Source organism: Rhinatrema bivittatum, chromosome 6, assembly GCF_901001135.1.
Source record: "Rhinatrema bivittatum chromosome 6, aRhiBiv1.1, whole genome shotgun sequence".
NCBI lineage: Eukaryota > Metazoa > Chordata > Amphibia > Gymnophiona > Rhinatrematidae > Rhinatrema > Rhinatrema bivittatum.
In genome coordinates, this window is record NC_042620.1 from 149,531,801 (window position 1) to 149,544,533 (window position 12,733).

Here is a 12,733-nt window from a genome sequence, read left to right on the forward strand (position 1 = left end):
TGCAGGGAGTCATCGTCGAGACTCTCCCGTTCAGGCCTCTGCTCACTATGCCTTTCCGGTGGGGAAAGCAGCTCGATTCCAGCAGCGGGGAGTTCTTCAAAGCCCCGAGGTTCAGCGAAGAGATTAGCACCTCGAGAGGCTCGGGCCAGTCCGTTCCCTCTCAGCACGGGAATGGTGGCCATTTTGAAAGCGCAAGCCAGGGCAATGGGGGCAGGGGAGCTACCTCCCGACGTATCCCCAGTCTCTGCCAGTCCTGGGGATCCCTCTGATCCAGACCAAGACGTTTCTGATGGTGAGCCCGATCCCTTTGTGGGGGAAGGGGCGAGCTCTAATGCCTTCACCTTAGACTTTGTGCTTCTTATGCACAAAGCCTTTTTGGCTTCTCATACTCAGCAAAGTGGTGCTTCGCGTTTGAGTCGTCTGGCTGGGCCTCTCCACAAAGTTGCCAAGCGACTAGATGCTCAGGCATCCCTGTGTATTGCTAAATTGCATGGCTCGTCTATTGCGGGCGGGGCTAGCCTTCCGGACGGAGTGGATGGCGGGGCTCTGGACACGCTGACTTCTACCTTGCCCCCTCCCGGCACAGATTCTGAGGAGGACCAGAGAAAGCAAGCTCCTCTATATGGTGACAACCCGAAGGAGGTCCGGCTGTTTCACAGGGAAGAGTTGGAACCTCTTATTCCCTCGGTCTTATCAGAACTCGGGGTTGAGCTCCCCCAAGAAACCCTACCACAGGATTCCGTGGACCCGGGCCCCAGCCAAAGCCTTTCCTTTTCATCTGATGCTCCAGCAGCTGATGGCCCGGGATTGGGACATACCAGATGCCAGCTTGAGAGTGGGTCGGGCTATTGATAAACTTTATCCCTTGCCCAAGGAGTCTCTTGAGCTCTTGAAGTCCCCTAAAGTAGACACTTTGGTGTCGTCCGGACAAAACGAACCACAATCCCGGTCGCAGGAGTGGCAGCAATCAAGGATCTTCAAGATAGAAAACTTGAAGTCCTCCTGAAACGCATTTTCTAGATTTCGGCCCTGGGTATCCGAGCAGCGGTGTGTAGTAGCTACATGGTCTGGGCGAGCCTCCGCTGGGTTCAACAATTATTAATATCTAGAGACCTCCCTCCGGGCGAGTCAGAGCAAGTGGAACGCTTGGAAGCGGCAGTGGCATATGGAGTGGATGCTCTATATAATCTTCTCCGTACTTCCTCTCGCACCATGTCATCCGCAGTATTTGCAAGACGGCTCCTCTGGCTGTGTAACTGGTCAGCAGACGTCTCGTCCAAAGCTCAGTTAGGTGCATTACCGTTGAAAGGAAACTTTCTCTTTGGTGAAGACTTGAAGCAGTTGATAAAGTCCCTGAGTGAAAACAGTCTACAAGCTCCCGGAAGATAGGCTGAAACCTTCTAGGGCTTTTCCATCGGCCTGCTCACATTTTCAGGGACAACGGAGGTTTCGTCAGAGCAGACCACAGCCTGCAGGGCAGAGGCAGCCAGCAGTCAGGCCGCAATCCTGGAACTCTTCCTTTCGAGGGTGCAGAACCACTCGCGAAGGAGGTCCTACCACGTCCCTTGTCTCCAAGTCTTCTCAATGAGATAAGGCCGGCCCATCCCTCGATAATAACCTCCTTATCAGTGGGTCCTAAGCATCATAGAATATGGCTATGCTTTGGAATTTGCTCTGCCTCTCCAAGATTTCTTTATGGGCTTGTGGACCAAGGCTCAGATCGTCCGGCAGACCCTCGACCGCCTGCTATCTCTCAGGGTGATAAACTTTGTCCCCCAAGAGGACTGGAAGATGAGGCGTTGCTCCATTTATTTCATGGTCCCAAAAAAGGAAGGATCCTTCCGGCCTATTCTAGACCTAAAAAAAGGTAAACAAGGCTCTCAAGATCCCGCATTTCCGCATGGAAACTCTATGCTCTGTGATTGCGGTGGTCCGCAAAGGCGAGTTCTTGGCATCCCTGGATCTGATGGAAGCATACTTGCATATTCCCATCCGAGAGGATCATCAGAAATTTCTTCACTTTATGATCCTAGGTATGCATTTCCAGTTCTGCACTCTGCCGTTCAGTCTGGCTGCGGCTCCTCGCACATTCACCAAGGTTATGGTGACATGGCAACAGCCCTGAGGAGGCAAGGTCTTCTAATTCATCCCTACCTAGACGACTGGCTTATCAGAGCAAAGTCGAGGGACCTCTGCAGGGAAACTATCAACAATGTGGTCAGTCTTCTGGAGTCGCTCTGTTGGGTTGTCAATCAAGCCAAAAGCAACCTCATCCCATCTCAGACGATGGACTTCCTGGGGGCCTGGTTCGATACCAGTATCTGGAAGGTATTCCTTCTGCAGGACCGAATAACCAAATTGATGGAGCAAGGTTGTCACTCCCACTCCCCAAAGCCTGGGACTATCTATAGGTCCTCAGCTCCATGGATTCCACCTTGGAGTTAGTTCCCTGGACCTTTGTTCATATGAGACCATTACAACGAGTGTTGCTTTCCCATTGGGATCCCAAGTCGGAGAAGTTCCAGTTCCCTCTACTGCTCACTGATCCCACCAGATCCAGTCTTGGGTGGTGGCTTTGCCCGCACAACTTGACTCGCGGAATAGACCTTGAAGTCCCGAATTGGATCGTACTGACGACGGATGCCAGTCTCTCTGGCTGGGGAGCAGTCTGTCAGTCCTGCTCAGTCCAGAGATGCTGGTCCAAGGAGGAGTCGGGCTGGTCGATCAATCGCCTGGAGACCAAGTCAGTTCGGTTAGCACTGCGACATTTCCTCCAAATTGTTACGCAATCAGGCGGTCCGAGTTCTGTCCGACAATGTAACTACAGAAGCCTATATCAACCATCAGGATGGCACCAAAAGTCAAGCCATAACCGACGAAGCGGAGTTACTCATGGTTTGGGTGAAAAAACATCTCACTCTGCTTGCAGCGTCTCACATTGCTGGAACAGACAACATACAGGTGGATTTCCTGAGTCGGAAGCGAATAGATCCAGGAAAGTGGGAACTTTCGGACCAAGCAATGGACCTCATCTCGCATAGATGGGGGTTACCCCACATGGACTTGATGGCAGCACAGGGAAATGCCAAGGCCCCTCATTTTTTCAGTCATAGAAGAGATCACGGCACAGAAGGTGTCATTGCGCTGGTGCTTCCATGGCCCACCACATTTCTCCTGTATGTGTTTCCTCCCTGGCCTCTGGTGGGCAAAGTTCTATGCAGGATAGAAGTTCATCCAGGGAGCGTAATCCTAGTTGCTCCAGAGTGGCCCCGGCGTCCATGGTTCGCGGATCTGGTCAATCTTGTGATGGACAGACCCCTGAGGCTCGGACATCTTCCAAATCTGCTTCGTCTAGGCCCTATATTTTTCGAACAGGCAGGTCGCTTTTGTGTAGCGGCCTGGCTTTTGAAAGGAGGAGATTAAGGAAGAAAAGGTATTCGGAGGATGTAACTACTATGCTGCAAGCCAGGAAAATCTCTACCTTTTTCGTATGTGAGACGTGGTGTCGTGAACAAGGAATTCTTCCCAGTTCGGTTGCTCATATTTTGGCATTTTTGCAAAATGGCTTATCCAAAGGCTTGTCTTTTAATTCCCTCCGTGTACAAGTGGTGGTCTTGGGCTCTCTTGTAGGTAGCTCGTTAGCATTGCATCCAGATGTGGTACGATTCCTCAGGGGTGTGAGGCATTTGAATCCTCCCGTCCGTCCTGGAGCCTTAATTTGGTGCTTAGGGTCTTGTGTGAGCCACCCTTTGAACCTCTTAAAAAGGCGACATTAAAGGACCTCACGTTGAAAACTATGTTTTTAGTGGCTATTTGCTTAGTATGCAGAATTTCGGAAATACAAGCCCTCTCTTGCAGGGAACCTTTTTTGAGAATTTCTCATTTGGGAGTCTCTCTTCGTACAGTTCCTTCCTTTTTGCCAAAGGTGGTCTCAACCTTTCATTTAAGTCAATTAGTAGAGTTCCTGGCCTTTACAAATTTATCAGCCGATGTCTGCACGTGAGGGCGTTTGGATGTTCGAAGGTCTCTTTTATGCTATTTGGAGGTGTCAAATCCTTTCAGAGTTTCAGATCATTTGTTTGTCTTGTGGAGCGGTTCTAAGAAGGGTCAGAAAGCATCTAAGCCAACGATTGCGTGATGGTTGAAAGAGGCTATTTCGTCCGCTTACATTTGTAAAGGACGACCCGTTCCAGAGGGGTAGAAAACCCATTCCATTCGTTCCCAGGTGGCTTCTTGGGCTGAATGCCAGCTGGTATCGCCACAAGAAATCTGTAGAGTGGCTACCTGGAAGATGCGCCATACATTTGCTCGTCACTACTGCTTGGACGTTCAGGCTCCAGATGTCAGCAATTTTGGCAGTGGGGTTCTTTGCGCGGGCCTCTCAACGTCCCACCCTGTCTAGGGAAGCTTTGGTACATCCCACAGTCTGAACTGATCCAGGTACATACAGGGAAAAGAAAATTGGTTCTTACCTACTAATTTTCGTTCCTGTAGTACCACGGATCAGTACAGATGCCCGCCGAGGGAGGAGGGTTCCATGAAGAGTCCTTGCTGATATTCACTTTTATTGCAGAAGACTAAGGAAAAAGGCTACAGGTTGCTTTCTTGTTCAAAGGGGAATGATTCCCATCAGTTCTGTAGTTCTATTTTTACAGTTTGGTTATTGCTTGATTCGTTGTTATTATTCTTGTTCTGCTTGGATAATCTTTATACTGAAGGGATGCACGTGGCACACTAGGTTATGAGAGGGTGCCCTTCGAGTTTTTCTCTGTCTCCATCTGCTAAAAGGGTGGCATAACCCACAGTCTGGACTGATCTGTGGTACTACAGGAATGAAAATTAGCAGGCAAGAACCAATTTTCTTATCCATATGGCCAAAAATTTCATACTTGCTGAAGCGGAGCAGACAAAATAGTTGGAAGTGGACTATACCCGATTGCTACTGGCAACAAATCTGGATATAAGGAAGTACTCATAGAGGACTGTCCTGCTGGGGATTTATCCCCAGTAGCACCTTTTGGGGGTGTATGGCAGGCGACTAAGCATCCTCGGACCCTGCTTCAACAACTGAACTCCATTCTACACTAATGAGGGAGTGAGCAGCCTGACACCCTTCTGTACCAGATCCCAAAGCCCTAGGATTTGTAAGTGCTTATTATGGGACTTGCTCTGCTTATGCTCATTTAAAAAGTTGCACAGCCCAGCAAGCACAGAGCCTGCAAGGGAACCTTCTCCGGGCCACTTCAGAAAGGAATTAGTCTTAGTAGCTTTGAACCATTTTTTGTTATGTTCATTTATATCTTTTTTACTAAGCGGGAATACTGCTCAAACAAGATCTATAGGCGAACTAGAATTAGGGGCAGATATAGTGATTTTGTTTCTAAAAAAGCAAAAACAAAGAACACATGGGCATCCCCACAACGCAACAAATCTGATGAAATACCTTTTATGGAGAAGTAGTCAGGGAAAAATTTCTTACAAGTAAACCCCAAAAGAAAAAAGATTTATACTCGCATCCTCTTCTGCTATGGATCTGTCTTTGTACGGATATAACTTACAGTCTCTGTTCTTTCCCAGGTGATTTGGCAGGGATGTTTCAGAGCTTTTCTGTTCTGCGGAGAATGCCAGGCCTGATAAGGCCCTTCCAGAGCTAAGCACCCCTGGGAAATCACATCGGGGCTCACCAAAATGTGGGTTTAGTCCCCAATACCAGTACACAGGAGAACCAAATATGGTCAATAATGAAATCTTTATTGTAAGGAAAATTTGTCTTTGGTTTACAGGGTATTGGTGGAAGGAAGGAGAACAGTTACACAGAGTGCAGTGTCTGACTGCTCTGCAAACTCCTTCAGAGAGCTATTACATCTCTTTCTTATATACAGTATTCTTACTATAGTCTCCATACCCCTCCATTCCCCCCTCCTTCATATGTGTTGCTCAGACCTCTTGTAATTTGTCATTTACCATGCACCAAAAAGGGCGCTGAGATACACTTCCTACCCCTAAGCCAGTATAGCCCCCCTTCTGACCACAAATGTCCCAGATCTGGTTCTGCATTTCATCTCAGCGCCAAGGCAAACTACTTCAGGATATCAATATTTACACTACACAACTTTGCTAAATGTTGTAGGCTGGCACTCACTGATTCCTCTTTTGGACATGCTCCTGCTGTACTGTCTGTCAGTGTCTCTGTAAAGATGTAGTTCTACCTTTGTCTGGAGCTTTGGACACAAGAGCATCTTGCCTGACCTTTGGTGCTTGTTGCCAGGCAGCTTTATTCAACCCCTCATTCTTTTAGACTGTGTACAGCTAAATTGGGTAGAAGGAAATATATTGTTTGCGACTTTCAGTTAATTATGAAGAGGATACTATTTAGTGGCTTTTTTATTTTTAATTTTCAGATTTTTATACAAATGTGAACAACTACTGGACCCTAAAGGCTGAAGAACTAAGAAACGTATCCGTATTGTCAGTGGCTGGAGGTTTTCGAGATTACCAAGTTCGTTCAGGACTGACATTTTTGTCGAGATCGAATTCCCAACACAGTACCTTATCTGTTCTGGTAACACTTCCTGTTCTTTTCTAGTTTGTGAATGTTCTGTTGTACATTACGTGGGCAATTTCGATTCGCCTGCGTTACTGCAAATATGCACAGATGTTTTGTACCCAAGTACCTTGTAGCAAATTTTGAAAAGGAAATGACCTACAAGGTCAATAGGTTAAAAGTACCTATCTACATTTGCACAGGCTGCAAAACAAATCCGGTTTGGAAGATCAAATCTATGTATATTGTTTTTCCTCCACCACCCCTTCCCCCTTTCCTCTGGGAATGCTACCTCTGTCTTCCTAAAAAGACATGCATGGTGGAAGCCCATCCATACTTGTAGCTGGGCTGCAGAGAACAGTTTCCAATTTATCTGGATAAATGGCTTTAAAAATCATCCTCCCTGGTCATAATGTCACAGTATGCACTGCGTACACAATATATTGACTTATGACCATCACATAAACAAAACTGAACAACTATTAAAAGAAATTCCTAAAGTTTTAAGGGGCAAATATTCCAACTACAAGCAATATTGCAAATCTTGTGGGTAATTTTATCCCGCAGAATTTGCAGCAATAATTTATCTATTTTTACAGTAGCTTAAATAAAATGCAAATTGTATAGCACATGGTACAATTCATAAATGCATAAAATTCATACACATTACAGCAATTAATATAACATTGTTGAAATATAAAAAGTGACTAGCATATAAAAGCCTCTCTAAATGAAACAGCCTTAACTGCTTCCTGATCTCCTTTACATCCTTCTGTGATCTGGTTATGAATTCCACATTCTCCTAGGACAAGCAGGATGGTAGTCCTCATGTGAGTGACATCATCCGATGGAGCCCGGCATGGAAAACTGTTGTCAAAGTTTCTAGAAGCTTTGATCCAGCACATTGAGCATGCCCAGCATGCCACTATCCGTGGGTCCACGCGAGGTCCCCCTTCATTCTCTTCTTTTCCGCATTGCAGTTGCCTCATGGTTCGTGGAGCTCTTCCTTTTTCTTGTTTTTTCAACAGTATCTGGTCTTTTCCTCGTTTTTCCTTGTCGAGTCCCCCTTCGCGGTTGGTGCCTCCTCGGTGTGGTAGGTTTTTACTGCCTTTTTTGTCATCTTTGCGGTCGGTTCCAGACTTCTCCCCTCGCGGTGTCATGGCGTCAACCGGTTTTCGTCAGTGCCCCCAGTGTCTGCAGGACATGTCTATCATAGATCCGCATGAGGTTTGCATCCTCTGCCTGGGGGGTCTCACACGATGTACGTGGTATCATCTGTGTGTCCAGATGACCCCCAGAGGCCGTCGGGTGTGCCTCTATAAGATGGAGAAGCTTTTCGGCTCTTCCAAGCAGGCTCCTTCCACTCTTGCGTCAGAACTCACGATGCTGAGAGATCGCGGAGAGCCCCTCGATACGCTCCTTCTCACTGTTCCTCTCACTGGCTCTTCTAAGGATCACGGGGACAGTGACAGCACCATGGTGCTTTCACCACTCTCCTGGACATTGGGGTTCTCCGCCTCCTTGGCACCGGGGAAAGATCGGGCCGAGCACCGTGGGAGATCCTTCAAGCATTGCCACCAGTCGCCATCGACACAGAGCTCCGATTCTGGTGTGGTACCAGCGGCTGCCGTACCGCCACTAAAGCGACACTGGCCATCGGAGGCCCCATCCTTTGATGTTCCCGGGAGTCATAGGCGTTCCCTACCAATGTCTGTGCCTGGTACCGGGCACCTCGGAGATCTGGAAGAGCTGGTGATGCCTCGTCCCCCTCCCTCAGTCCTGGCCTTATCGGACTTTCAGGAGGAGCAGGACCGCAGGGTACAATCCACGGTGCTCAAGACATTTCAGAGAGTTGAGCCGCCCATGCCACCGGCCTCCATGCCGGTGCCCGAGCCTCCACCGTCGATCCTAGCACTCCTGTTGGAGCATCTGGACATCCTTTTTAGACGCCCTACCAACGCAACTGGTGCCCGAGGAGCCTTCAATCCCCCAACGGCCACCGAGGCCCTCCACTGGAGCGATCCCGATCCTCGGGTCCTCCAAGGAAGGAAGATACGTTCAGCACCGTGTTCCCGAGGCCATGGTTCTTGGAGCCCTTGCTGGGTCCTTCTGATCTCCCGCAGCCTCTTGTCCCCTCTGCCAGGGGAACCATTGGTTCCCGCGGGGCCCTCTAGGCCTCCGAAACTATTGGAGCCCAAGGCCGATACCCCTCTTGGGCCTCATCCACACCGCATTGGCCCCAGTGAGGAGGAAGGGCCTTACGACCCTTGGGGAGATGGTTCCTCGGAGTCATCCTCAGACGACTCGGACTACCCCCTCTTGGAGCCCTCCCTGCAGGAGGAATGGCTTCAGTCGCCCCCTGAAGACCTGTCCTTTGCAGGGTTTGTCAGGGCCATGGCCGAAGCCATCCCCTTTCAGTTGCTCACGGAGGAGGAAGCACGGCACAAAATGCTGGGGGGGGGGGGGAACCTTCCACTAAGGGTCCTAAGATCCGGAGGCCCTCTTGGTCTACGGCCCAAGGTGGGGACCCCTGTCCTTGCTGTTCGTGAGGGGGATCGCAATTAGGGGGTTCCAACTCCCAGTGACTCTGACTCTCCTCCTCTCTCCACTGCGGTGCAGTTTCGTGAAGATGGTTTTGAGGAGGGGCAGTTTCTGAGCCTAGTAGGCCTGAGGGAGTTACTGAGGGCTTGGGGGTTTTTTCTCCAGAATTTATTTTGCTGATGCACGAGGCCTTTCTGGCAAGGAAGGCAGCTAAGTTGGCGGGCCTGGAAGACCTCTCCTTCGGCCTCCAGAGACCTCAGGTATCTGCAGGGGCATCCTCAGCATGACCAGAACTGCATTGCGGGTTAGGGGCCATACGTACAGATCAGCCTGAGAGATCTGGAGGACTCTGACCCACAAGATGAGGGAGCATTTTCTCCGGCTGCAGACCTGAAGAGGGATCCAGATGCGGACCAGAATCCAGACTTGGATGGGAGCAAGGATGAACTGGACCTCGCAGATGCTGTCTGCACGGATGGGGATGACCCCTGGGTGGTGCGCTTATTTAAGAAGGAAGAGCTCTGGCTGCTTATTCCTCAGGTATTGGAGGAATTCGGTGTTAAGCTGACTCAGGAGGATCCGGACAATGAGGGTGTTAACCCGGTTCTTGAGGGTCTGCGGGGTCCTCCCAGTGCCTTTCCAATTCCGAAGAAGATCCAGAAGCTCATTAATGGGGAGTGGGATTCCCCAGAAGCAGGCTTGAAGGTTGGAAGGGCCATGGCTAAGCTGTATCTCCTGTTGGAAGAGCACTTGGATCGCCTTAAAATGCTGACTGTTGATGCAGCAGTGTCTGCAGTGACCAAGAAGACTGATTCTGATAGCGGGGCAGCTGCCCTCAAGGGTATCCAGGATCATAAGCTGGAGGTTCAATTGAAGCGCATGTTTGAGGTGTCAGCATTGAGTTTCTAGGCAGCGGTGTGCGCTAGTATGATGTAGCATGCTTCTTTCTGCTGGATCCAGAAGCTGCAGGAGCAGGTGTCTCTGGGGGTGCTGTCCCCCCACTTAGGCAGCCCATCTGGAGACAGGTGTGGCCTATGTGGCAGATGCCTTATATGATTTGGTGTGCACCACGGCTAGAAGTATAGTCTCAGTGGTAGCAGCCTGGCGACTTTTATGGCTGTGTAATTGGTCAACAGACATATGGTCTAAGACTCAGTTGTGTATCCTTCCCTTTAAGGGAAAGCTTCTCTTTGGGGAGGATCTGGACCAGCTCATGAAGTCCTTGGGGGAAACCATGGGCTGTCGGCTGCCGGAAGATAAGGGTATCAAAAGTGTGAGAGAGAGAATGAGAAGGGTCAAAGTCCACATGGCTCTACAAATTAAATGAATGTATGGCAAATATGCATAGGCACCTTTAATGCCTAAGAACCAAGGAGTGTAAGAGAGACAGACAGCAAGACAGAGAGAGGAGAGAGATCTCTGAACAAAGTACCTCAGTCTAGACTGCTTAATACATTAACTTGATTCTTTCCTAGTTCCGTTCATTCCAGGGCCAGTGCTTGCTTTTTTGCTGTCCTGTATGACCTGGTAGTCATCTCAGGGTACACATACAGCAGGCCTTCTCCCTCCTCTGAGGGAGAGGCCTGCTGTATGTTTACCCTCCTCTACCACTCCTCTTGAAGACGTTGCTGAAGCTTTAACAGGATAGAGGGACCATGATCCTAGTGGCATCCTTTTGGCTCCGACAGGTCTGGTTCCCGCTTCTGCAGGACCTGTCGGCCAGGGCCCCCACCTGCCTGGGGACTGCACCCGATCTGATTATGCAGAACCAGGGTGCCCTATTGCATCTGAACCTCCAGGCGTTGGCCCTGATGGCTTAGATGTTGAGCACGTAGTCCTTCAGGCCCTGGCTCTTTCAGACAGTGTTTCCCAGGTGCTGGTGGCTTCTAGGAAGCCCTCTACCAGGAAGTCCTACAGCTTGAAGTGGAGAAGATTCTGTATCTGGTGTTCGGGGCATGATTTGGATCCATCCACATGCCCCCTCCCCCAGCTGTTGACTACTTAGGGCACTTTTCCGAGTCTGACCTTCAAACTAGCTCGGTTCAGGTTCATCTTAGTGCTGTCAGTGCGTGCCATCGAGGTGTCTCTGCCATGCCTGTGTCTGTACAGCCTTTGGTAGGTCTCTTTATGAGGGGCTTGCTCCAGCTGAAGCCTCCACTTCGGCCTCCTGTTGTGGCCTGGAACCTCAACATTGTCCTAGCGCGGCTCATGTGTCCTCCTTTTGAGCTGCTGCACTCCTGCGACCTGAAGTTCCTCACTTGGAAAGTTTTATTTTCTTGGTGGTGATTACTTCGGCTCGTAGAGTCAGTGAACTTGAGGCCCTGGTTACATACCCGCTGTAACTGAAGTTCTTTCATGATCAGGTGGTCTTGCGTAAGCACCCCAAGTTTCTACCTAAGGTTGTGACTGTTTTCCACTTTAATCAGTCCATCGTTTTACCCACCTTCTTTCCTAGGCCTCATTCCCACCCAGGGGAACGGGCTCTTCTTACCTTGGAGTGCAAGACAGCCTTGACTTTCTATCTAGATCGCACAGCCGGCCATAGGAAGTTCACTAAGCTCTTTGTGTCCTTCGATACAAATAGGCTGGGGATGGTGCTGGGTAAACAAACCTTATCCAACTGGCTGGTGGATTGCATCTCCTTTTGCTGTGCGCAAGCAGGCCTTCCACTGGCTGGCAGAGTAAAGGCTCGCTCTGAGCTGGCTATGACGACATCTGTGGCTCCTTTGTGAGCTGTCCCCTTCGTCGAAATTTGCCAGGCCGCAACCTGGAGTTCTTTTCACACATTTGCAGCTCATTACTGCCTGGACAAGGATGGGCGTCAGGGCAGTGTCTTTGGTCAATCTGTCCTGCACAATCTGTTCCAAACCTGAACCCAACTCTTCCTGTTTGTGCTTCTAGTGGTACCAGACAGTCCCCTGTCGACCTACAGTGCCGCAGTTGTTGTTGTGCCCATTGGCACTTTGTTTGGTTGCTGTTGGTCTCCTCTGCTACGGGACCAGTCTGGAGTTTGGTATTCACCCACGTGATGACTACCATTCTGCTTGTTCTAGGAGAAAGTACAGTTCCTTACCTGTAACATGGAATGAGCAGAGGCACAGTCCATCTCTCTACAGACGACCTATCTTCCTGGAATCGTAAACACTGAAGCAGACAGGCTCACAGGATATTTCATCTGCACGAATGGGCTCTCAGCCAGACAGTAGCGGTTGGCCTCTTCCAAGCGTGGGGTCTTCATTCATGGACCTGTTCAAAACAATATGTAACAGGAAGGTTTGAGCGTTCTGTGTCATCTACTCCAGTCTGCAACAATTTTCACAAGATGTGTTCCTCATACCATGGTCAGGAGGACTCTACTACGCTTATCCACAGATACCACTGATTTCCCGGATGATCCTGAAATGTATTGCAGACATCGTGGACCTTATCCTCATCGCCCCAGCTTGTCCGAAGTAGCCTTGGTACGCCTATCTAGTTGGACTATCAATCGCCCTTCCCATCTCATTGGGGGACAGCCAGGATCTCCTGACCCAGGAAAGGGGTACGCCCTTGTACTCCTCGCTTCATTTCACCGCTTGGAGATTGAAAGGAGAGTATTAGAACACCTGCATTTATCAACAGAGGTCCAGGACGTTTTGGTCTCATCCA

The 12,733-nt window shown here is 49.6% G+C and overlaps 1 protein-coding gene across 1 annotated transcript in view; it reads left to right on the top strand.

Annotated features, from left to right (window-relative positions):
• The window catches only part of PGAP1 (post-GPI attachment to proteins 1), a 283,616-nt gene that overhangs the window by 56,504 nt on the left and 214,379 nt on the right, over positions 1-12,733 (top strand). The window contains exon 5 of the mRNA XM_029606060.1: positions 6,402-6,562. Within this exon, the coding sequence (XP_029461920.1) occupies positions 6,402-6,562 (161 nt within the window). The remainder of the gene's footprint in view (positions 1-6,401; positions 6,563-12,733) is intronic.